This window comes from Macrobrachium nipponense, chromosome 21 (genome assembly GCF_015104395.2).
Source record: "Macrobrachium nipponense isolate FS-2020 chromosome 21, ASM1510439v2, whole genome shotgun sequence".
NCBI classification, from domain to species: domain Eukaryota; kingdom Metazoa; phylum Arthropoda; class Malacostraca; order Decapoda; family Palaemonidae; genus Macrobrachium; species Macrobrachium nipponense.
In genome coordinates, this window is record NC_087212.1 from 37,217,266 (window position 1) to 37,240,606 (window position 23,341).

The 23,341-nt window shown below is 38.4% G+C and overlaps 1 protein-coding gene across 3 annotated transcripts in view; it reads left to right on the plus strand.

Annotated features, from left to right (window-relative positions):
* The window catches only part of LOC135197939 (anoctamin-5-like), a 142,723-nt gene extending 119,720 nt beyond the window's left edge, over positions 1 to 23,003 (plus strand). For all 3 annotated transcript variants that reach the window (XM_064225219.1, XM_064225220.1, XM_064225221.1), the window contains 8 exons: positions 739 to 908; positions 1,034 to 1,167; positions 1,470 to 1,675; positions 1,854 to 1,959; positions 7,684 to 7,865; positions 8,008 to 8,097; positions 8,564 to 8,771; positions 17,270 to 23,003. In XM_064225219.1, coding sequence (XP_064081289.1) covers positions 739 to 908; positions 1,034 to 1,167; positions 1,470 to 1,675; positions 1,854 to 1,959; positions 7,684 to 7,865; positions 8,008 to 8,097; positions 8,564 to 8,758 — 1,083 coding nt within the window. In that variant the 3' untranslated portion in view covers positions 8,759 to 8,771; positions 17,270 to 23,003. The remainder of the gene's footprint in view (positions 1 to 738; positions 909 to 1,033; positions 1,168 to 1,469; positions 1,676 to 1,853; positions 1,960 to 7,683; positions 7,866 to 8,007; positions 8,098 to 8,563; positions 8,772 to 17,269) is intronic.
* The last annotated feature ends 338 nt before the right edge of the window (positions 23,004 to 23,341 follow it).

Sequence of the window (23,341 nt, forward strand, 5' to 3'; positions counted from 1 at the left end):
CTAATTGTATTCTCTCATAATTATCTAAAATCACTGAATCATTGTGTGTGCATAGTAATAAAAAATCAATAATGACCACCTTGTTTATACCAGCATATTATTAGAGTTAAAGCAAACTATGTACTATATGCTTTTTAAAACCCAATAGATTAGCACTCAGTGTGTGTGTCTGATAATGAGTAGAAGACTGGCTTATGTAATCTTACGTCAGTGTTCAGTCATGAAGCTTCATTGCATATGTGAAAAAATTACACTAACTATAATTATGTTGATTTCAGTGATTTTGTACAAGATTTTGGGAAGATTATACATTACATAATTTCAAATTTCCCAGGATATAATAATAGGAAATGAAAAGATGGCTATGTATTTTTAAATGTACTAATACGAGACATTTTCATTATTCCATAAGCAACCCCTGTGGTTGGCACAGAACAACTTTAGAAATATGTCTGTTAGGTTCTGTGATAAACCTTTGATATCAGTAAGGCACAGCCAGAAATATCTACTTTATCATGGAATTTAGAAAATTTCAGTATTTGGAGCATTTCTAGTGAACACAAGGGGCAACTAAGAAATCATGTCTTAAAAGCATTATATAGAAATTCATCCATTGCATTTCAGGTCAATTGAAATTTTGCAAACTTATTAATTATGCAAAACTTTTGTTTATATACGTATTCACTTTAATTTTTGATGCATATCATCTGTGTTATTAATTTTATTCTCGATTTGTAGGGACGCTTTTTCTTCCACCCTGGTGATACAGACGTCCGAACAAATGTTTTTATGAATGTACGGTCAGATATGTGTGACCCAGCAGGATGTCTTTTTGAGTTGATGTTACAATTGGCCATCATCATGGTTGGGAAGCAGTTCTTCAATAACATCATAGAAATTTTCATTCCGTAAGTAGTACATGTGAGTGTTTTGGGAGTGAATTGTATAGGTGTTAGATGATGATATAAAGGCGTTTTCAGTATTTCAAAACTGTAATTGTATGGCTTTGAATGTTTCTATGTATTTTTTTTAGAGTTGTGCGCGTTTGGTGGAAAAAGAAAATTGACCACAATAATCATCTGAGTGAAGCTTATACAAGATGGGAACAAGATTATGATCTTGGTCCATACACTAGTCTCTCTCTTTTTGGTGAATATTTGGAAATGGGTCAGTATTTTTCTAGGTATTCCTAGTTTTGTGTGTAATTTTATCAAATTTGTACTATTCTGACATCTACCTTCATAATTCCTTTTTAGAAATACATGCGGTGTCTCATACTGCTTTAAGACTACCTATTAATTTCTTTTTAGAAGTACAATATCTGTTAATGCTCTAAGACCAGTACAGTCAGCTGCAAAGAGCAGGACCGGCACTCTAGGATTGCCGTTAATGCTTTTCTGTTTACAATGAAAAAGATATTTTACTAAAATAAGTTGTGTTAATTCATGAAATATCAATTTCTCCTACAGTAATTCAGTATGGCTTTGTGACCCTCTTTGTGGCTGCCTTTCCGTTAGCACCAATTTTTGCACTCATTAACAATATAGTGGAGATTCGATTGGATGCATATAAATACCTTACCCAGAGCAGAAGGCCTAGGGCTGAAAGGATACAAGACATTGGCATTTGGTATGGAATATTGAAGGGGATCACTTACTGTTCAGTCATAACCAATGTAAGTTATGTGTTTTTTGAAGAGCTTTAAGATATAAACATATGATTACATTTTCCATTGCAATAATAAAACTATATATATAAAGATTATAATGAAAACAACTTATTTTATTTATAAACAAGTGAGTGGGTTTCAATTTAAAAGATTTTGTTCAGAAGTGAGACAGTATTTTTTCCAGGCCTTTGTCATTTCATACACAAGTGACTTCATTCCTCGTCTCGTGTACATGTTTGGATATTCTGAGAATCACAATCTAGTTGGATATGTCAAGAATAGCCTCTCAGGTTAGTAAATGTTTTTATCTTTGCATTCTTGGTCTGGATGATATATAAGGTGGTGTATACTCACTAAGTCTTGGCAAGGTGAACATCTTTCCATAATTTCAGAAGACTGGAATTTGAAAAAAAAAATATTTTTTATATTTATTAACTTGAGTGTTAGTTAAATAGCTCTAAAATTATTTCATGGTGTAAAGTTTATTAAAACATGAATTTTTTTATGAACATAGTACATACTGAATCAACCTTTTAAGTAAATCCCTTCCTGGTTCTGTTATTTCAACCAAGTATTTATATTTTCATGTGGTAAACTAAGAATCAAGTAGTAAAGAAATTATAAAATATATACTGTATTAATGGCACTACTAATTTTTATTAAAATGCACTCCAAAAAATATCCCTCTGGTTACAGTGAGTTAACTCTTACTACTAACCATTTCAAGCCTGTTGTCACATAAGTTTCCTTGAATATCTTTTTAAATATCAGCTGTATCTTCTTGATATTTTGGCACATCAAAGTTTTAGGCCTTCCGGCAATTTTGAGCAATATAATGAAGTACCAGAATTTATTGGTTAAGGCAGTTTACTCTTGAACTTTTTCAATTTCCTCAACATTCGTTGTAGATATCCAAACACCTGTTCTTGGTTTAGCTAAAGAGTCAGGAAAGAAGCCCCGCCAACTCATTTCTTATTCTGTCTCAAGTTTATGAATGGAAGAGTGTACTACTATATGGCTTTTTGTGTTTATATTACTGATAATCATTTATTAGCTGCTGTTGTAGATGTGTGGCAATGACTATCCTCTGTTAGCATGGTATGGTATGGCGCATTGTCTATTACCATCACCGATGGCTCAGGAAGCGATGGTAAAAGTAGCAATGTCAGCCATTGGAGAAGAATTGGTGTTTTTTGCGGCGAAACAAAAGAATTTTCAACAAATCCTTCTACCAAGTGCTATAAATTGTCAGTTTGATAAAAGAATTTTAAAATTATTCAATCATGTTTGGGTGCATGTATGTTAAAGGGAAAGCTTAAAGAGAAATTCTTAGCCCATCGGCTACCATCTCTGCATTACATGCAGCAAACAGCCGTAATGAAAACGTATTGTAGCATCCACCATGACAATACAGGCAGTCCCCGGGTTACAACGGGTTCGGCTTACGATGTTCCGAGGTTAAGGTGCTTTTCAATTATATTCATCAGAAATTATTTCCAGGGTTACGATGCATGTTCCAGGCTTACGACGCCTACAACGCTCATCTGGCACAAGAAATGACACTAAAAATGCAAAATAATCACTATTTGAAGTTTTTTTTATGCAAAATGCAATAAGAATGCAGTTTACATAGTATTGAACGCACCCAAAGCATAAAAAGTAAGGTTTTCTTAGGATTTTTGGTGATGTTCCGGCTTACGACGATTTTCGGGCTACAACGCGTCTCAAGAACGGAACCCCTGTCGTAACCCGGGGAGTGCCTGTACAGTAAACCCCTTGTATTCGTGGGGGATGGTTACCAGACTCCTCTGCAAATAGCTATAGCTAAAATCCATGAATACTTTAAACCCCTCAAAAAATTATTAGAACTACCTATTTTGATAGTTAAAAAATAAAAAAAACCTCTAAAAATGTTTATACCCCTAAAATTTCTTATAGTACCCAAGTATTTTAGTAGTTTTATCCCAAAATGTGGATTAGTCACAGAAATTATATGAAAATTCAGTAATTTGTGAATATTTCTCAATGACAAATACTGCAAATAGGTAAATTTTCTGCAAATAATGGGTATATACAGTCCATATAAAAATCTGCGAATAGGCGATTCCGTGAATTGTGAGATTACGTATAGTGTGGGTCAACTGAACTGCAACATGTTTGCCATAAGTGATACAGTTGGGTAGACGTATACTTGCAGCTATGACGTTTGCGTATATCAGATGACAAAATAAACATACCTAAAAACCAGTACATAAACTATTGCCCCTCTAATTTTCTATCAGTCTACTCATCTGTATTAATATATACTGTAAATGAACCATGAGGTTATAATAATCTCTGAAAACAAAGAAATACAGATAAACTTCAATGTATAAACTAATTTGGATATGTAAAGCGTAAAAAGTCTTGTCGTAAGTCATAATATGTAGTACACTCTTTCATTCACAAGTTTGAGACAGAATGGGAAACAAGTGGGTGGGCCTTCTTTCCCGACTTTTTGCTAAGCCAAGGACAGGTGTTCAGATATCTATCTACAAAGTATGTTGAGGAAATTGAAAAAGTTCAAGAAGTAAATTGCCTTAATCAATAAATTCTGGTTCCTGGCCCAATGGCCCTCCAAGCAACCACCCGACCCATGGCACAAGAGAGGGAGAGGCTCCTAACCTACCGATGACCCCCTTTACCTCTGTCCCTGGGGTCCCTTCTTGGCTTAAAGGAACGGGAGCGAAAGGGACGTTGGTCCTCTGACCTAGGCTTGGACGAACAGGAAGGCCCTGCCGAAACCAAGCTCCTTGATGGCCTACCAGGCGATGATCTTTGTGACTGCTGCTGGGCAGGTGAAGGAGGAGGAGCTGGACGTCTCCAAGGACGAGACTCTGACTTAAGACACTGCCTGGTGCAGTAACCTGTCCTTGATGTCAGCCCGGCGCCAGTCTATCGCATCCTCCAGCTCGGTCCAAGGGAACAGAAATTGAGACACCAACTGATCTCCATTCCTCAATGCCAGCAAGGACTCAGGTCAGCTAATCTTTCCATCCTGGATAAAGCTGTGTCTCTTCTAATCAGAAGGTTAGCCCATAAATTAACACTGAGGTGAGCTATATACGAAAAAGCCCTGCCTCCGGACTGCAACAAACTGGCAAGTGAAGAAGCATTCACTAACCCCTCTGGGGACCTGTCAGAAGCTATCTTGGCAAAAACACAAAAACTCTTGCGTCTCCCTCCTCCTGCTCTGGCAACGGAGACCGACGACAAGAAGGGTGTGCATGCTTATCTAAAATGCCTTCCTTGTTTAAATTAATGGAGGAACCAGCAGCCAACAGCCCGAAACACCAACTAACCTGTGTGGGCTGGATCCAAGCGCCAACTCCTGCAACTAACCAACCACAACAATAGGGATATCACTACGCACTCTCCCAACAGATGACTCTCTAACATGGCCGCGAATGGGCATGGGTGTGGCACACATACGAACGTGTGTCAGTGAGGAATCCCGAACACTTGAGATAGAATGAGAATCCCTCGGAGTTGAACTCCTGGAAATACCAGGGAGAGGGGCAGGCAAACACTCCTGCTGCACCAACTCCGCGCTCCACCTTCGACCTCTTGACAGGCGCCTTGAGATCCTTATGGTGACGAATAGGCCCTGGAGAAGGAGAAGTGGGAGCACCTGGAACATGTACATGAACGAGGGAGGTTACAACATGCTCGCGACTCGATGTAGAGGACGAAGCAGCCACTGCAGATCGCACAGGGGAAGCTACACTAACACTCCGCAACCGACACTTTCAGGAACACGGGCGTGCTGCTCCTCACTTGCAGACGAAGAAAGGGCAAAGTCCTTAGCCTTCCAATGCTTGATACGCTGATGTGGCGGAGATGGGGGAGAAGGAAAGGAAGACAGCACCAGCTCCTTACATAATCTCTTCGCAGGTGAAGCAACATGCTTGCTTCCAATCCTCCCAGCCGACATGGCAGCCAACTTATCTTCTAAAACAGAGTCCAATCTCTTAAGAACCGCCTGGCATAAAGCCTCAGATGGATCAGCAAGAGAAGGATCCGACGACATGGAAGGGAGATGCAGTGAACTGGATGGCAGAGATAACGTCATGGCAGCAAACGATGATGACACAGACAAGCGAGGTAGTGCAGTGGAGACGACTGGGAGCGACGTCATAAGCAGTGATGATGTCACGGCTTCCCCTCAATCTGAACGGGAAGCAGATGCCATTGGCAGAGGGATACAAAATGACTGACCCCGTGACGTCACTAGCGGGGCTGATGCCACAGCTTCCCTCTAGCTCAAAGAAACGGCAATCATTACTGGCAGAGCAATACAATATGGCTGACCTTGGCTACCCATGAAGATGAGGCCAGGTTGAGGGGGAAGGGCCTGGACAGCATGAGAGGGGTAGTGAGCATCCATGAAGTACGTTGGCAAACCCTCCAAGGACAGTGAACCCCGTAGCCCAAGCATCCCCCAAAGCACCGGTATTTTGGATGCCTCTGACTCTGAAATAAAGGACAATGATGAAAAAGCCTCCTTCCTCTTGAGAATCAAGTTAACTGTCAAAGGAGAAGGGGTGACATTACATAAATCAGCCTGAGGGTCTCCCGATACTTCCAACAACGAATCGATGGAAGAAAAGGAAGGAGACAAAGGCACAACACTAGTATGGGGTGTGATAGCAGCAGGAGATGAAGCATCTGGAAGAGGAGAAGAAAAACCCTCCCATGAAGGCAGAGTAGAAACCCTACGATGCTCCCTCTTACTATAAAATAACTTCCACTGTTCTCTAGGCCACACATGGCATTCCGTGCAAGGATTCGTTATTGTACAAACGTTAGAGCAACACCTACTACAAGTGACGTGGGGATCGGTTGCAGCCAAAGCCGAAAACCTAGAACATGGAAAACCTGGAGTTCCGAGGCACACACGTTGACGAGGCCGAGATGGAGCAGAAGCAGCCATAGTAACAGCACACACACACAAGTGAAATGGACAATGAACCGGGTAAAGGCCGAGAGAGGTCAACCACAACTCTCGCCCAGGAGGTTAAGAAAAGACTGACGCAGTGGTGTAGATGCTTGTCCTTGACCACTCTTCACCTAATATACGCACGTGTTGCCAATCACACAAGATTCCTTGCTTTCATCTGCGATTTAACTGGATCCAGCTAGGTGCTAGAAATTATTCTTGTTAAGACCTCAGGTTTGTAGCTATGAAAAATACAAATTGTCTTAGAAAATTTGTCATTTCTTCATTATATTACTCAAAAAATTCTTCATTATATTACTCAAAATTGCTGGAGGGTCTGAAACATGCTGTGCCAAAATATCAAGAAGATAAAGCTGATATTAAAAAAAAATTTCAAGAAAATCTATGCAACAATGGGCATAAGGGAAAAATGAATGGAAAAAAAATCATTATCATTGTCTGTTCACTCTCGATTTTAGGTAATAAAGTGATAACCAAAGATAACAAATATAATGAAAAAGGGAAAAAGTACAGTAACATGTATTAGCAGTCTGATGTAAAAAAAAATTGCCTTTTATTGCTCTTTAACACAGGAAAAACTAAGTGTAGTCAGGGGTATAGGTTGAATTAAGTTTTTTCTAAGTAGTGTAGACAAGTTTATATGTTGAATTTATGGATATAATGGCTTAAAAATCAATAGTTTAGCAGATCTACAGAGCAGTGGATTGAATTTTAACTGTTACAAGTAATACTTATAGAGTCATTTGTCTTACAAAATTTTCCTCATCAGGCTGAATTGTTTAGTATGAACTAAATTACAATTACTTCCTTAACAGTTTCTGCCAAAATTGTTTATTTTTCCCACATTACCTTTAAACATTCTCAGGTTGCTTTAAAATTATGCACATTAAAAGCTTCGTTTCTAAATTCCACAATTCATTTGAGTATTAAAGTCTGGATTGGTTTGAGCTATGCTGGGTTCTAATATGAAAACTTTGAAGCTTTTATTAATAAAAAAAAATTCTTGATCTTTCAGTATTTTACACAAGAGACTATGATAAAGACATGGGGCCTGCAGAACCAACAAGAGATAAGTGGCCAGCTGAATGCCACTACAAAGCCTACAGAAATGACCCCACTGAACATGACCCATATGAATTTAACTTACAGTTTTGGCATATAGCTACAGCTCGCCTTTCTTTCATTATAATATTTGAGGTTTGTTACAATTTGTTATTGATAGTTATACTGTACATTACATTTTCCATTAATAGTTTTGAATACATTTTCCTCTTACATCATTTGCATTTATAAATAAAGAATTAATACATGAATCACATAAATTTCTGTATTTTTCCAGCATGTTGTTTTCTTCCTTACTGGTGTTCTTTCACTGCTTATTCCTGATATACCAGTTGAGGTTAGGAATCAAATGAAGAGAGAGAAAAAGGTAAGGATATTAGATTGTAAATCGAAAACATGAAGGTGTTCAAGTTATTGTATACGTATGTTCTTTTTAGTTGGAAAATATTTCAGTTTCAACTTAGGAAAATAAAAGAAATTTTTGGTAAACTAGTTGCATGACAAGAATGTGTCAAAATGGATAACCATGCGCGAGTTGTGAGATTTAATGGATTAAAAACCAGGTTTTATAGTCCTCTTCATGTGTTACTTAAAATCAGAGATTTTAGTCTCTTAAACAATCCTAAATTAATATATATGAGTTTTAGTATTGTGTTGTGGTGTGGTGCATTGCTATTTAATTATGAAACTGAAATCAAGATGCTTTTTTAAGTTTAGTTGGAAAAGAAAAAAATAGCAAAAGAATGCAATAGAATTGCAAAAGAATCATGCACACAAGTTCATATGTTGTATATATTCTTGTAACAGATATTCTCTCCTAATCTTACCAACAGGTTGAAAAGGAGACATTATTTGAAAATGAAATGCGTAAAATTAGACAAGAAAGGCAAGGTCGACAATCAATAGTGAAGCAACACCTTGATGAGGAGATGCATGTTGATCTTGGGGAAGGCCTTGGCCCTAGACCAAATTCACGAGCCACATCTGCTCCATCTGTTCCACAATATCTCAAGAACCATCATATTTAAAGTATTGCTTCAGGTACACGTAACATTTCAACTTATGGGGTTCTGTACTCGTCAGCCTCATTGTTATGATTATTTTTTTTTACTATATACTACCATTTAGGATGTGATATATTTTTAGATAAATCTCTTTGATTAGATTACCATTATGATTAGTTTTTTGCTATACTACTGCCATTTAGGATATGATATATTTTGAGATAAATCTCTTAGGTTATATGTTATATGTGAAGATTAGTTTAGACAGCATTAACAGAATCATTGATTTATGATTTCGTGATTTGACTCTAGTATAGGAGTTATTATGTCCCTTCTGCGGTCCTTTGCACTACAAAGATCCACTTTAGAAGGGTTTCCAGCGCCTCAGTGGCGTGGTCAGTTTGGTCTTGGCTTGCCACCTCGGTGGCCACAAGTTCAATTCTCAGGCATTCCATTGAGGGGTCAGAGATGTGTATTTCTGGTGATAGATGTTCACCCTCAACGTGGTTTGGAAGTCATGTAAAGCTGTTGGTCCCGTTGCTGAATAATCACTGGTTCCATGCAACGTGAAAACACCATACAAACAAACAATCAAGAAAGGTTGCTGTTACTTGGTCTTTGAACGAGGTGCTTAGACTTTGATCAGCCCCACAATTCAGTGGACCTAATACAAACCACGGGTCTTCCTCTTAGATGTGAACAACCACAACACACAAGCTACAGTATGCAATATCTTTTATTGCATTAGCATTAGGAGCTCATATTAGCAAACTGGGCTCTCACAGATGGGGACAATACATCAAGCAAAGGGCTAACAATCAATTATTATTGTCCTCTGGCCTATCATTCCTGGCCAAGAATGGGATTCCTTTAAGAAGGTAATCTATTCTAAGTAAATAAAAATTAGCAGACATAACATTATGTCCAGTTCATGCATTTACGGTTAACCTAGAGGTAATGGCAGACATACCAAAAGGTCCGTTTTATCCTACACCTTAGTAACACTTGGCACAAGCTCGAACAAATTTGACTACACTTTGTATTAGGTGGCATAAATATTCTTGACCCATAGGCGCTACAGCGGCAAACCATGGGTCTTCCCAACAGGCAAGTATGCTAATTATTACAGGGGGGGGTTTGACAATATTACAACCATACCCAGCACTTGAGGTAAGTCACCACAGAATTTCACCTAAAAATAAAAAAAAATTTAAAAAACACAAGTTCGCACTTAGTTTCTTGTTCTTTACTACCAAATCTAAAAGTATTTGGAATAAAGAGTGGGGCCTTGAAACTAGTGGCTTGATCCAGGACCAAAAATGTTTTGAGTTATGATTAGAATCCAAGAGCTCTTTGTCACCTGTCAATTATTTTGTAAAGCTCCTTGAGGATGAGACAGCAACTACGCTGTCAAAAAACAGGTTTTGACGTAGGAAAGCCCTATTTTTGGTAGTCGCTGTCGAGTCCTCAAAACCCTCCCACTTCCCTGATGAAAGACATGGGTTTTGGGTAAGGCATCATCCTATATTGCCAACAGAAAGGAATGGCGTCTTGGTCGGATTTTGGTTGTATATAAACAATATGATGATGTGTATGCACATAACCACTACTTCTTCTTGTGGTTTTGATGTAGTAGGTAAACTGGGTACTATTAACATTCGCTAAGGATAATAGAAAGTGCCCTCTTATCCTGAGTCCATTTACGTATACTCTTATCACGTGTTATAATGTTTATCATTACAACACAATACCCAGCCATAAGACCAGTTAAGAGAATTATTTGACATTAGTCTGGTCACCATGGAGCTCTGGATAGACAATGTATAGGGTAATCCCTTGAGGACTCGACATTAACTACCAAAAATAGGATTTTCTTACATTAAAACCTATTTTTTTTTCAGCACATCCTTTCCCTCTCACTATGAAGGTTAATAATCCTTGCTTACTCTACTTGGATTCTCTCCTTTATTTTAACAGTTGCAAGATGGTATGTCCTCTCTAGTTTAACAGTTGCTGTATGGTAAATAACTGAGCCAGGTTTTTCCAAAAGTAATATGCATCCTGTCCTCTAGTGTAACAGTTGTCAGATGGTATGTCTTTTAAGTTTAACAGTTGCCAGTTGGTACATTGCAATATACAGATCAGACATAAACGATGTATATATATCATAGAGTAATATTGATTCTGCTTTCAATTTACTAGTAAATCATAAAGCACTTGTATATACAGTTCAGAAGCTTGGTGTGGGTGGATATGTTTTAGGATTTAGAAATTTCCTTAACTGTAGGCGGCAGTGAGTTGCTCTTGATGGGATCTTGAGCAAACCATGACCTATTGTGTGAGGAGTTCCACAGAGTAGTGTTCTTGGTGCGCTGTTATTTTTAGTGTATATAAGTGATATGGTTGTTGGCATGGAAAACAAGTTTGTTCAGTATGTTGATGACACAACACCTGTAGGTGTAGGAAAGTCTCCAATTATGAGAAATGAGCTGCCCTTAAGACTCATAACGACATGGAGCGGATTAGCGAATTGCACAGATGGTGGGGTATGAGGATGAACTCCAGCAAAAGGAAAACATTGTAGATTAGTAGATCTAATACTGATTTTCCACCCCTATCCTCCCCTTCAAGTGGATGGGGACTCTGCTGAATCAATCTGAGGCTTTAACTGTACTTGGTGTAACTTTTGGCTCGCATCATACTCTTTAGAAGCATAATAAAAGCATCAGCAATGCTGCATATAAGTTAGGTATTGTCTGTAAGACTTCCTATATTTATAACAGTGATAAAATCGGTGCAACCTGTTTTAGGTCATTTGTCCTTCCTTTACTAGAATACAGTTCTCTGGTGTAGATGGCTGCCTCTGTCAGAGATTTATCTTTTAGACAAAGTACCGTAGTTCATGGTGATAGGTTTCAGATTCCTAACATCAGCAGTTATGACTTGGACCATTGATGGATGGTCTCTTGTTTGTTAATTTTTCATAAGCTGCATTTCATGAGAGAGATCTTTCAGTCACAATTTATCTCTGATCCTCTTTTCCTACTGAGAGCAACCAAATATGCTGAACAGCTGCACCACCCCGTGCATAAGTCATGACAGTGAGCGGACTCAGCGTCAACGACTCTGGATGCACGCAAATCCGAAGATGACGTGCACTTGGGGACTCGTGAACGAGTGCCCGACATGGAACTAGTCTTAGGGGCAGAACCTCTATGACTAGCAGCAGAGGTGCGAACCGAAGTTTGTGCTTCTATGGTTCCCAACATGATAGACCCTGGGGACAGTGCAATGGTTCCCGTTCCCGAAGGAATGGGAGAGCCTGCAGAAGACCCAACCACCTCCTCAGTTGAGGAGACAGACCCTTAGAAGTCCCGTGACGAGACTTTGGGGGATGGGGGGGGGACAACCTTTTCCTTTTACGGCAAAGAGCCTTAGGAGTCGAAGGGGTGGAGACTGATGAAAATATGATGATCTCAAAGAGGAGGATGATGACACTTGACAAGCTCTCTTCCTCTTTGATTCCTCCAAATTCTGTGAGACTTCTACCATCAGGAATAGTTAAACATCACAGGGCAGCAACAAAAGCTTCGTTCAATGACGTAACTCCAAGGTATTAGTGGTAAATGAATATGATTACCAGCAGGGGATCAGTACACACACTCGAGGATCAGTATTCCAACATGCTACGAGTCACAGGTACAATTCCAAGGTTTGGATAACCAATAGGAAGAGCTATCCAACCAATACTGCTGTAAACACAATCACCACTGTTAGTCTGTAAAATAAAGCTAAAATGATTTAAAGTAATAAGGATACTCCTCTCGCATCCAAGGGCACCACCCTCCTAAGTGAAAGGAGATCCCCCAAACACCAACACCACACGCCCCCTCTTCTACCTTTGTCCGATAGTAAGTGAAAGGATGGAGAAGAGAAATTACCAGAAAAAACCAAACAAAGGAGAAACCTCTGAAGTTCCCCTCAGTAATTCCCAAAGCGTCGGCGTAATTTTCGGATGGATACATGTTTCATCACAGGGTCAATATCACTTACGTTAAATACATGTCTCATCCTCACGTTAAATACATATCTTGTCCTCAAGTTAACCCTTAAACGCCGACTGGACGTATTTTACGTCGACATTTTTTGTCTCTCGGGTGCCGACTGGACGTATTTTACGTCGACATACAAAAGTTTTTTTTAAAATTCGCGGAAAAATTCTTTTAGGCCTACCAGCCAAAAACTCTTGAATCACGCGCCTTGGGGGATGCTGGGAGTTCACGGATCAAGGTGTTGTTTTGTTTACAATCGTTACGCAGGCGCGCAAGCGCGAATTTCTTTCTTGCCGCACTAAAAAGTATCTGTGACACATCTCGGAAATTATTTCGTCACTTTGACATAATTTTTTTACCATTTTAAATTAGCCGTTACATGGACTATTATATATGAAAATGTGCGCATTTTTATGTAGAATACAACAAAAAATACTCATGATTGTAGCTTTTATCAGTTTTGAGATATTTTCATATAAATAACGATAAGTGCCAAAATTTCAACCTTTGGTCAACTTTGACTCTACCGAAATGGTCGAAAAACGCAATTTAAGCTAAAACGCTTATATTTTAGTAATATTCAATCATTTAACTTAATTTTGAAACTAATTGGAAGTCTCTAGTACAATATTTCGATTTATGGTGAATTTATGAAAAAACTTTTTCCTTACGTCCGCGCGGTAACTCTTCCGAAAATAATCATACATGCGATTGTGGTAATGTTTGCACCATTTTAAATTAGCCGTAACATAAAGTTTTATATATGAAAATGTGCGCAATTTCATGCACAATACAATTAAAAACAACCCATGGTTGTAGCTTTTATCAATTTTGAAATATTTTCATATAAAAAATGATGTGACAAATTTTCAACCTTCGGTCAATTTTGACTATCGAAATGGTCGAAAAACGCAATTGTAAGCTAAAACGCTTATATTCTAGTAATAATCAAGCATTTACCTTCATTTTGCAACAAATTGGAAGTCTCTAGCACAATATTTCGATTTATGGTGAATTTATGAAAAAAATAACATTTTCTTTACGTCCGCACGGTAACTCTTCCGAAAAATCATACGTGCGATTGTGGTAATGTTTGCACCATTTTAAATTAGCCGTTACATAACGTTGTATATATGAAAATGTGCGCAATTTCATGTATAATACAACTAAAAATAGTTGAAGGTTGTAGCTTTTCTCATTTTCGAAATATTTGCATATAAATCACGATAAATAGAAAAAAAACCACGTTCGGTCAAATTTGACTACCGAAATGGTCGAAAAACGCAATTGTAAGATAAAACTCTTACAGTCTAGTAATATTCAGTCATTTATCTTCATCGTGAAACAAATTCGAAGTCTCTAGCACAATATTTAAATTTATGGTGAATTTTTAAAAAAAACTTTCCTTCCCTCCGCGCGCGGATTCTCCGCCACAAATCTCCGAAATGCGTAAGTCCCATTCTCGGAATCTTTGCTCCGTTTTATATTAGGCATTTCATAGAGTTTTATATATGAAAATGTGCGCAATTTCATGTAGAATAAAACGAAAAATATTTGAAAGTTGTAGCTTTTCTTATTTCCGAAATAATTGCATATGAAAAAAATATATATATCGACATTTGGTCAAATTTAACTCGTCAGATATGGTCGAAAACTGCATTTGTAAGATAATATTCTTACAGTATAGTAATATTCAATAATTTTTCTTAATTTTGAAAGAAATTGGAAGTCTCTAGGACAATATTTAGATTTATGGTGAATTTTTGAAAAAAATGTGTTTACGTCTGCGCGTTACGAATTCATGCATTATTTTGTGATAATATTTTCTCTGTGTTGCTTTTATCGTTTTACAATTTGTTATATACCAAAATGATCGCAATTTAGTGTACATTACAACGAAAAAAAAAGTAACTTGTTACCTTCAACCGTTTTGCGCACAGCGCGATTTGAATAAAATTATATATGAAATTTCGTTTTTGCGCTATCATATATCGCATTATTTATATATGATAATGATAATTTTTTTCATTTCTGATGGTTGCATACTAAACTTCAGGAAATGACAAAAAAAGGAGCCAAAAATGAACTCTTAATCTTCAAAACTAAGCGCGCTATGACTTTTTGAAAAAAATATTTTTTCCGCTCCCGCGCTCACTCTGAAACGTCTCCGGCACACGGGAGACATTTTTTTTTTTTTTACCGCTTCGGCGTTTAAGGGTTAAAGGGAGAAAGAATGTAAGATGTTGGCATACCTTTGCCGCCAACTCTTAACACAAAGTAGAAAGACGGCTATAAAGGCTATCACAAAAAGTGGGTTTGCATATTAATTGAATTGCTTGAATTTAATATTAATATCAAACACTGTATATACATATTTATTTAAAAAAAAAATAAAAAAGAAAGACCCCACCGGGAAAGTGATCAACGGCCAGTCAGCAAGAGCTCACAAACACACGTCTACATCAGAAGACGGCCGAAGGCAAAGTGAAGTGTTTACATCCGGGCAGGCTGGCCTACCCGCCTGCCACACGGTAGTTATGCCTAACCACCTTGTTCAAGAATTTAACGGCTGTAATTCCAGCCACGCCGAAAGTAATTCCTTATGTAAAGGACCAAGGGTTTGTATATCGTGTAGGAACAAAGTCAGATTAGAGATCATTTTGCATACTGTATCTCTTGAAAACCATATTGTCTTGTGGACTTGGCAGGTATAGATTGACAGCCCAAGGTCTGTGTAAATACGTGATATTCAGAAGACATTTGGCTTAGCAGTCTGAAAACCAGACCACCATGAGATTTATTTCTATGGAAGAATGATGATGCAAGTAATATTTTCATATCATCATTGCTCAAAACAGTCATCAGTAAGCTCAAGAGAAACAACACATTCAAAAAGAATTGGAAAAGAGAGCATTGCTACTCTCAGAAATTTTCCAAAGCTATGTGGCCAATGCTTTAACTTGGACTCTATTTCTTTCTAGATGCTGCTGAAGCATTCTCTCAATACAAAAGGTGTCCACAGTAATATTCACTATTTAGACTTGAAATTTTCTGTTCCAAACAGCATTTGAATCAGACAGCAGGAAGCAGGTGATGAAATACATGTAAGGGGTGGATTGCAATTAGAAGTGGGAGACATTAGAGTATGTACTTCTGGTAAATCTGCAGTCTAAATCAAGCAGTCTGGTAAATCTACACACTCCAGAAAACTTCTTTTATAGAACAAAATCTTTTGCAGGACATAATTTCTTGGCTAATGTAAGCCATAAACAACATAATTTGATTCAAGTCCTCTGAACCATAGGTGGTTCAGTAGGTACATTTTTTTACTTTCATACTCTCTGTCCTTGGGCTTATGTGTATGAGGATAAACTTTGAAAAATTAGATTGTTTCTGGGCCCTCTCTACCGAAGGATTTCGATCATAGTCGATTGAAATCCTTAATGATTTGTTCTGAATCAATTGTTGCCTAATGATTTTAAAGATAGACCTTACCATGAAACATTTGTATTAATCTTTTTCAATAGTTAATGTCTTGGGTTCACAGCTTATCCTAGTGTTTTCAAAGCTTACAAATATTGGCTGTGGCTTTCTCCAGCCTGATGTTAGTTAGTAGGTAGTACACGATAGGAAAAGACAATGGTTTCATAAGTGAACCTTCCAAAATCCAAAATCTTAGCACACTTTTGTCTTGTCACAAACAGAGCTCTAAATAGAGAGACTAAGTAAGCATCTTTGACAAGACGAATTTATCAACACTGCAGGTAACAACTGTGGTAGCTTGTAGTTGTCAGTGTGATGTATACTCGGATAGATTACATGAAGATGAAAATTGACAAGATGAGAGTGCAGCACCTCCACTAGTTTACCTGTATTTATTCAGGCATGATAGCAAAATATATTTCCTGGTTTAAAATGACAATTATGGATTAAGAGCAGTGGCAGCTGGAGTTTACACTCGGATAGTATATATATATATATAGTATATTGGAATGAGGTTGCCAGAAGATGGAGAGTGACAGGAAGACAAGGGTGTACCTCCACTAATCTATCTGTATTGTTGTGTTCAGCATGACACTAAGGAATATATTTCCCACTGTGTTAGCTTCTGCTCAGCAGCTCAAGCATAAATCCATAGGGCAATTTAGTAACATACCTGAAAAGAAACTACTACAGCACAGTATAATAGATGAAACCAGTTTGTGAATAGAATGAAGCAGACAACACTTTCTAGTAACTTGGGAAGGTGTTGTTTTGACAATGAAAGAGCACCATACCTGAAAAGAGAAAAACATGGTGCATATTTACTAGTATGAATGAGAATTACAAGAAGATATGTACTTGAAACAGGCATTTCCTAAACAATTAAACATTCATGTCTGGCTTTCTGTAAAATGGTGGTTAACTAAGTGTGCCAAGTTAATGAAAAATACAAGATGAAATGCATATGAAACATTGTCTAAACAATTATATTTATTTTCAGGCTTTCCCTCAGATGTTGATCAAATAAGTGTGCCAAGTATAGCAAGAAAAATTATGTACATCAAGATAATATGACACTTCAGGAAAGTAAATTTTCTGTCCTTGCTTTTTATGTTTGACATTGTTTACAGCAAGGAAAAATTCAAAATGATGTGACACTTGAGTTGAGTGTATACTTTCTGCCTTTAATTTTCAAGTTTACGAAGAAATTTTACAATGGTACCAATTTAAAATTTCTGACCTTTTATGTTAAAATATTGCACAGAATTTTCTTATTTAATTTTCTTAAATTTTTCAATTAATTCATCAGAATTTGAAGTAAACCAGTTTATCTGTGATATGTAGTACTTTTACTATTATTAGGGCTATGTAATAATAATAAACATTGTTTTTGCAATACTCCCTTTTCAATTATGGCAGTTTATCACAAGCTCATGCATTAAAATGGTTAAAATGATTTTAGTAGGTTCAGTATTTCAAAAATCAGTTCATGAAGTGGATGAGGTATTTTGCTTAGGCCTTAGTATTTGTAAAATGTATTTATACACCTTTTATATATGTCTAGACATGCACTGTGAGTTTATATAATATTCAAGCTTTAATTTATATATAGTATATATATTGACTTATATTCATTATTTTTATAAAACTGTACAGTGCTTTAGTCTAGTCTACACATCAAATGGTTTGTATACTGAAATTTATTTATGTAATTTAAATATGTAACCTATATCTTTAAAAAATTTATAACTGAAATTCTAACTTTTCAGTCTTTTAAATATGCAAAAACTTATTAGGCCTTTTAGTTTATGGGAGTGAGTACGAGTGTTTGATGAGCTGTAAGTTTTGCTCATCTCAGTACTGTAATGAAATCATGTACTTTCAGAAATATGACAGATTTTAAAAGTATTTTCTATTTGTTCATATGCGGAACAAACCTTCGGTCCTAACAATAGGATAAATCTTCTGGCGAGCTAAGATGGCAAAGGTAGGTTTGAACTGGCTAGGCTAAGAACTAAACCACTTGATAGGCTAAGAACTCAACCATATAGGCTAGGCTAAGTTAGTAATTAAAGGTTTTTCCTCATCTTTCCTCCATCTTGAGGTCTTCCTGGTCTAGACTCGAGTACCTAACCAGCTGAGTAGGTCTGAATCATAGATTATGGAGTTAAAAAGTAATTCTATTTGCGCCATGAAAATGACTTGAGCAATCAGAATTGAACCCAGTTTTGTAAGCAGGCGTAGGGCAAGGTGGTTCCACAGAACTTCACTGTGAAGGATCCAACCTATAGACTAACTGCAACTACGTGTGTCAAAGTTGAAGCATTAGATCAATATTCTTGTAGGAAATATCCAGATTGCAAATAAAAGATGAAACAAGAGAATTCTTCCTGCCCGAGAAATGTTGAAGTCTTCAGGTCAACACAAGAGACTATCAATTTCCACAATGAAGGCTGTATGGGCTTGATTGAACGAGTCGACTCAATGAAGGACATAGCAGTTGGAAGATCGATCTTATATGTTGATGACATGGAATGTCCGTCGGATGCTACCAAGGGAATGCCTGTCAATTGTTTGCTGTGACCAAAGGGCATTGCACAAACATGCTGTGTGGTAGGTTGAAGGTCCATTTCGATCTTGTACCTAGAAGATACGGAAAACCCGGCGGACGCCACCAAGGCAACATTTGTCAGACAATACTTATGCAACCAAAGGCATTGCACAGACACATTTATGATGTACAGCTGTCTAGTCAAGTATGTGCATCTGTCACTGACCGTGAAGTCACGTACATGGACATGCTGCAATAAACAACGTATGTGACACCATCTGGGAGAAGAAGAAGAAGAAGCAGCAGCACAACATTGACAGGTCACAACCACTGGCTGGAAGGTGAATGACAAACGTAGGACCTTCTAAGAGAATGAGACAAGAATGTGTTGGTTTCTTGGTAACTGGAGAAATGACCTCTCTCTCTCTCTCTCTCTCTCTCTCTCTCTCTCTCTCTCTCTCTCTCTCTCTCTCATATCTGGAGGAGCTCTCTCTAATATCTGAAGGAGCACGTCCGCCATGAGCATCATGGCCGTCACTTGAAACACGTCCGCTGATGTGAACAGCAGGCAAGGAAAGCTGGACCTAGCAGGTGAACGAGACTTCAAACAAGAAGAATGTGTTGAAGGCAAATAAGAGACTTACGAGAGAAGAAGGGGAATGATCATCTCCTTTACATGAAGGGAAGACAAGCCCGTGAAAGAAAGATGACACCTCTCTCGGGGAAACACGCCCATGGATGTGGATCACATCCATGTAAATCTGGAACTAAAGTGACTAAGTCATGAAAGTGAGTGTTGAGGCAACAATGCCTAAGCTGGAAATACATCCCCAAACGTCCAGAATCTCTTACGTGAAGGAAACTGCATCAACTCTGGCTGGGACATTATAGAATCTTCATGGTTACTTCAGACTGGAGAGAATAATTGAATCAGAGTTCTGAAGAAAACAGAGTGTAGGAAACATCCTCAGATTTTGGATTTCAAAGAAATCAAGGAACCTGGATAAGCTACCAGCCACAAACAGGATGAAAGTTGGTTGCTCCCTCTACCCAAGTGTCTGAAGAAACAAGGGATACGTACGAGTTCAGAAATATCTCGGGACTAATATCGGAGACTCCAGTTACCTCTCCAACTCGCCAAATCGTAGGAAATCGTGCACCTGGAGCTCTGAGTTGCAAGATTTAGAAGAGAAGCTCATGACACAAAACAAAAGCCACCTTATTGACGAGGGAGAGCACCGATACAAGAAGGCAAAGATTATCTTCCTTAGATTCATACAGCAACTGGATGGCCTAGTCAGTACACATACAAGTGAAGAAAGCTGAAGAATTTACTAAGAAATTCCAACACCTAAGGTAGGGAAGATGGGTCATACTTCTCTTGAAATGCAGAGTCAATTGAAACTATGTCATCATAAGAACTTGCCATGATGTCACAAACCTATCCGTAACATCACACAGCAGACTACGCTTACAAAGAAAAACATTGTGTGTAAGAGCGGATTAATCATATTCAAACAAAATTGTAAAGACAAGTTTATTTCATTTGATAAATAATAGAAGCAGACAAAGACACATTGGAGAAGTCATCTGTTAAGAATGGTACCCCTACATGAGGACACAAACTCTGCAAGCCACTGTATAGAATGGGGTCCAATGCTTGAAAGGAACACTGCTGTCAGGATTGACTGGGTTCCAAACTCAATGCAGCACCAACTATGGAGGAGTGATAATGGTAGTTACATTTAACAACATCTTCGAGGATTGCGTGAGAGAGAGAGAGAGAGAGAGAGAGAGAGAGAGAGAGAGAGAGAGAGAGAGAGAGAGAGAGCATCGTTAGGTTGAGAGTTTGAGTGTTTTCGTATGGTTGAGTCATGTTTCGTGTCTGGTGTTGCCATATGATAGTATGTAAGTGCGTACTATGTTTTTCCGAAGAGTGTGAGCGAGTGAGCGATCAAGAGCGAGAGAGAGAGAGAGAGAGAGAGAGAGAGAGAAACATCATAATTGGTGGATGGATAGTAAGGAGTGGTTTGATGGCGGGCGTAAGCATATGGGAGTCTGTTACAGAGAGTCGTGATAGTCAGTACGTCTGTGTGCAGCAGTCTTTTTGGAAGATACTATTGTGGTTTCCTGGAGTTGTTTTTTGAGTTGTAATCGGTCTTGTGTGTTGGGAAGCTGTTGTACTGATGCTTGAAGGTTGTCGTGCTTGTGTAGTTGGAAGATTGTTGAGCTTGTGAGTTGTGGAGTGTTGTTGTTGGTGAGGCGTTGTGATTTCTTGGTGTTGTGGTTAGATGTGGACTTGTAAGGTTGTTGCTTTGGTGTTTGTCTGCACAGTGATTTGTTGGGTTGTTGAGTTGTGTGTGGTTGTGGTGCCTGGTTGGTTGGTTTGTGTTGTGATTCTTGGCGGTGATTGTGGCGCGACGACTAGGCTATATCCAGCAGACGGCACAGCGCCTAGCCGTGAATATCTAGAGTCTGAGGTGAATAAATGAATGAGTGTGTTTTGTTTGTGTGTTTCGGTAAGCCAATTGTCCCGTGTGTATTTAGTAATGTGAAGAGGAAAGTGTGGCATAGGGAAAGTTCAATAGTTGGTACGACTAAAGTGACTGTGGGGAGATTTGCTTGCTTGTGATCCTGCCACACAACGAGCATACCAAAAATGAGTGAAGTGGTAACTTTGGCAGAGGGAAGCAAATGCAGAGGGGCTCCCAAGATCTGAGAGGAACATCCTGAGAGAAGGAAAAAAAAAATATATATATGTAAGGGATAAGGGAAGGGAGTGAGCTGTACGACTCGTCTAACGCCCCCCCCCCCCCCCCCCCCCCCCCGCCTTCCCCAATAACAGGAAAGAGACAAGATGGAAGTGTCTGAATGGTCCTGAGCAAGTAGTCGGGACCAACACAATCAAAGAACTTCTGCCATCAAATTCATGTTGAGGAAGAGGAAGAACACTTCTTTGTACAGTAAGACCCAAACAATATTTCAAATGCAAACTTGCTAACAAAGGAACAATATGAAGCCAGCCTCTCTCTCTCTGAAGAGACAATAATGCCTTGAGAGAGACAGAGCAGCATTCATTACAGTATACATACATACATACATAAAACAGCTGATGATACAGTAGTAGGAGTAGGTCTGGAAGCACATCTACTGCAAGCTGCATCTGTCCTAGAGGAAGCATGAACATGGGCTTAGGTAAAAAACCAGCTTGGGAGGAGGAGAGCAAAGCAAACATCCTCTCCAAGGCAGTTGAAGAAAGAATGATGCATCACTAGATTCAAGCATGGTCTCTGACTTGCTTCCACCTCACCTAAGTATCGGATGCCAGATGCCACAGATTCCTTGCATTTTCAGTTTTTTATTGCTTTTAACTGGTTTCTAGTGGTGCCAGAAGATTCATCCTACTGTTAAGACTGAAGGTTTGTTAGCTATGAAAAATGAACATCTGCTCTCCAAGGCAGTTGAAGAAAGACTAAAATGTATCACAGGGTTTGTGTGGTCGGTGACTACTCTTCACCTGTGGTATGTATTAGATGCCAGATGCTACAGATTCCTTGCAGATACGTACGATCTTTGTTTTTCAACCGGTTTGCAGCTAGCACCAGAAGATTTATCTTATTGCTGCGACCTCAGGTTTGTTAGCTATGAAAAATACAAATTGATTAAAAAGATTTTCATTTTTCTCAACTATACAAACCTGATGTCTTTACAGTAGGAGTCTACTTCAGCACAGTTGGAGACCAGCCGTTTAACTTTAAACAAGATGGTTAAATATTTAGTTAATTACTGACTATGGATGGGGGTCCCAGCCACCCAGTCAGTATGCATTCACTTTGTCCTTTGGTCAAGGGAGCAGAATGAGGGGTCGCTTGAGGTGGGCATGTATGTAATTGTAAACACCTCAGGTTTGTCTAGTTAGGAAAATACAGTACAGGCAGTCCGTGGTTACTTGGGGGGGGGGGGGTGGGTGGGTTCCATTCTCAGATTGAGCAATTGGCAACATACTACAATGTATTCCTAGAGAGAGAACCTGTATTTCCCAAGTCCCCTCAAGCTCTGCAACAAGTGAAAAACCTAAAACATTACAAATGTCACATACAGTGGACCCCCATGATCACAAGGGTTGTGTTCCAGACCCCCCACCCCCGTGAAGAGCTGGAACCTGCAAATACTTTGAACCCCCCATAAAAATACTGCAAACTGCCTATTTTGTTAGTTCAAACTCAAGAAAAACTTACTAAAAATGCTTATACCTGGTTTTTTAATAGTTTTATCCCAAAAAGAGCATTTAATCATGAATTTGACATGAAAATACAGTAATTTGTGGATATTTCTCATAGATAAATACTGCTACTACAGAATTTCCCATGAATAATGGGTAGATATGGTCTGAAGAGAAATCCGCAAATATGTGAGTTCGTGAATCTTGAAAACGCAAGTATGGGGGACCCACTGTAGTAATTTTCAGAATACAAACCTTCCTTCATACTGTTAAGGAATAAAACTCTCCCCGAGAAAGAT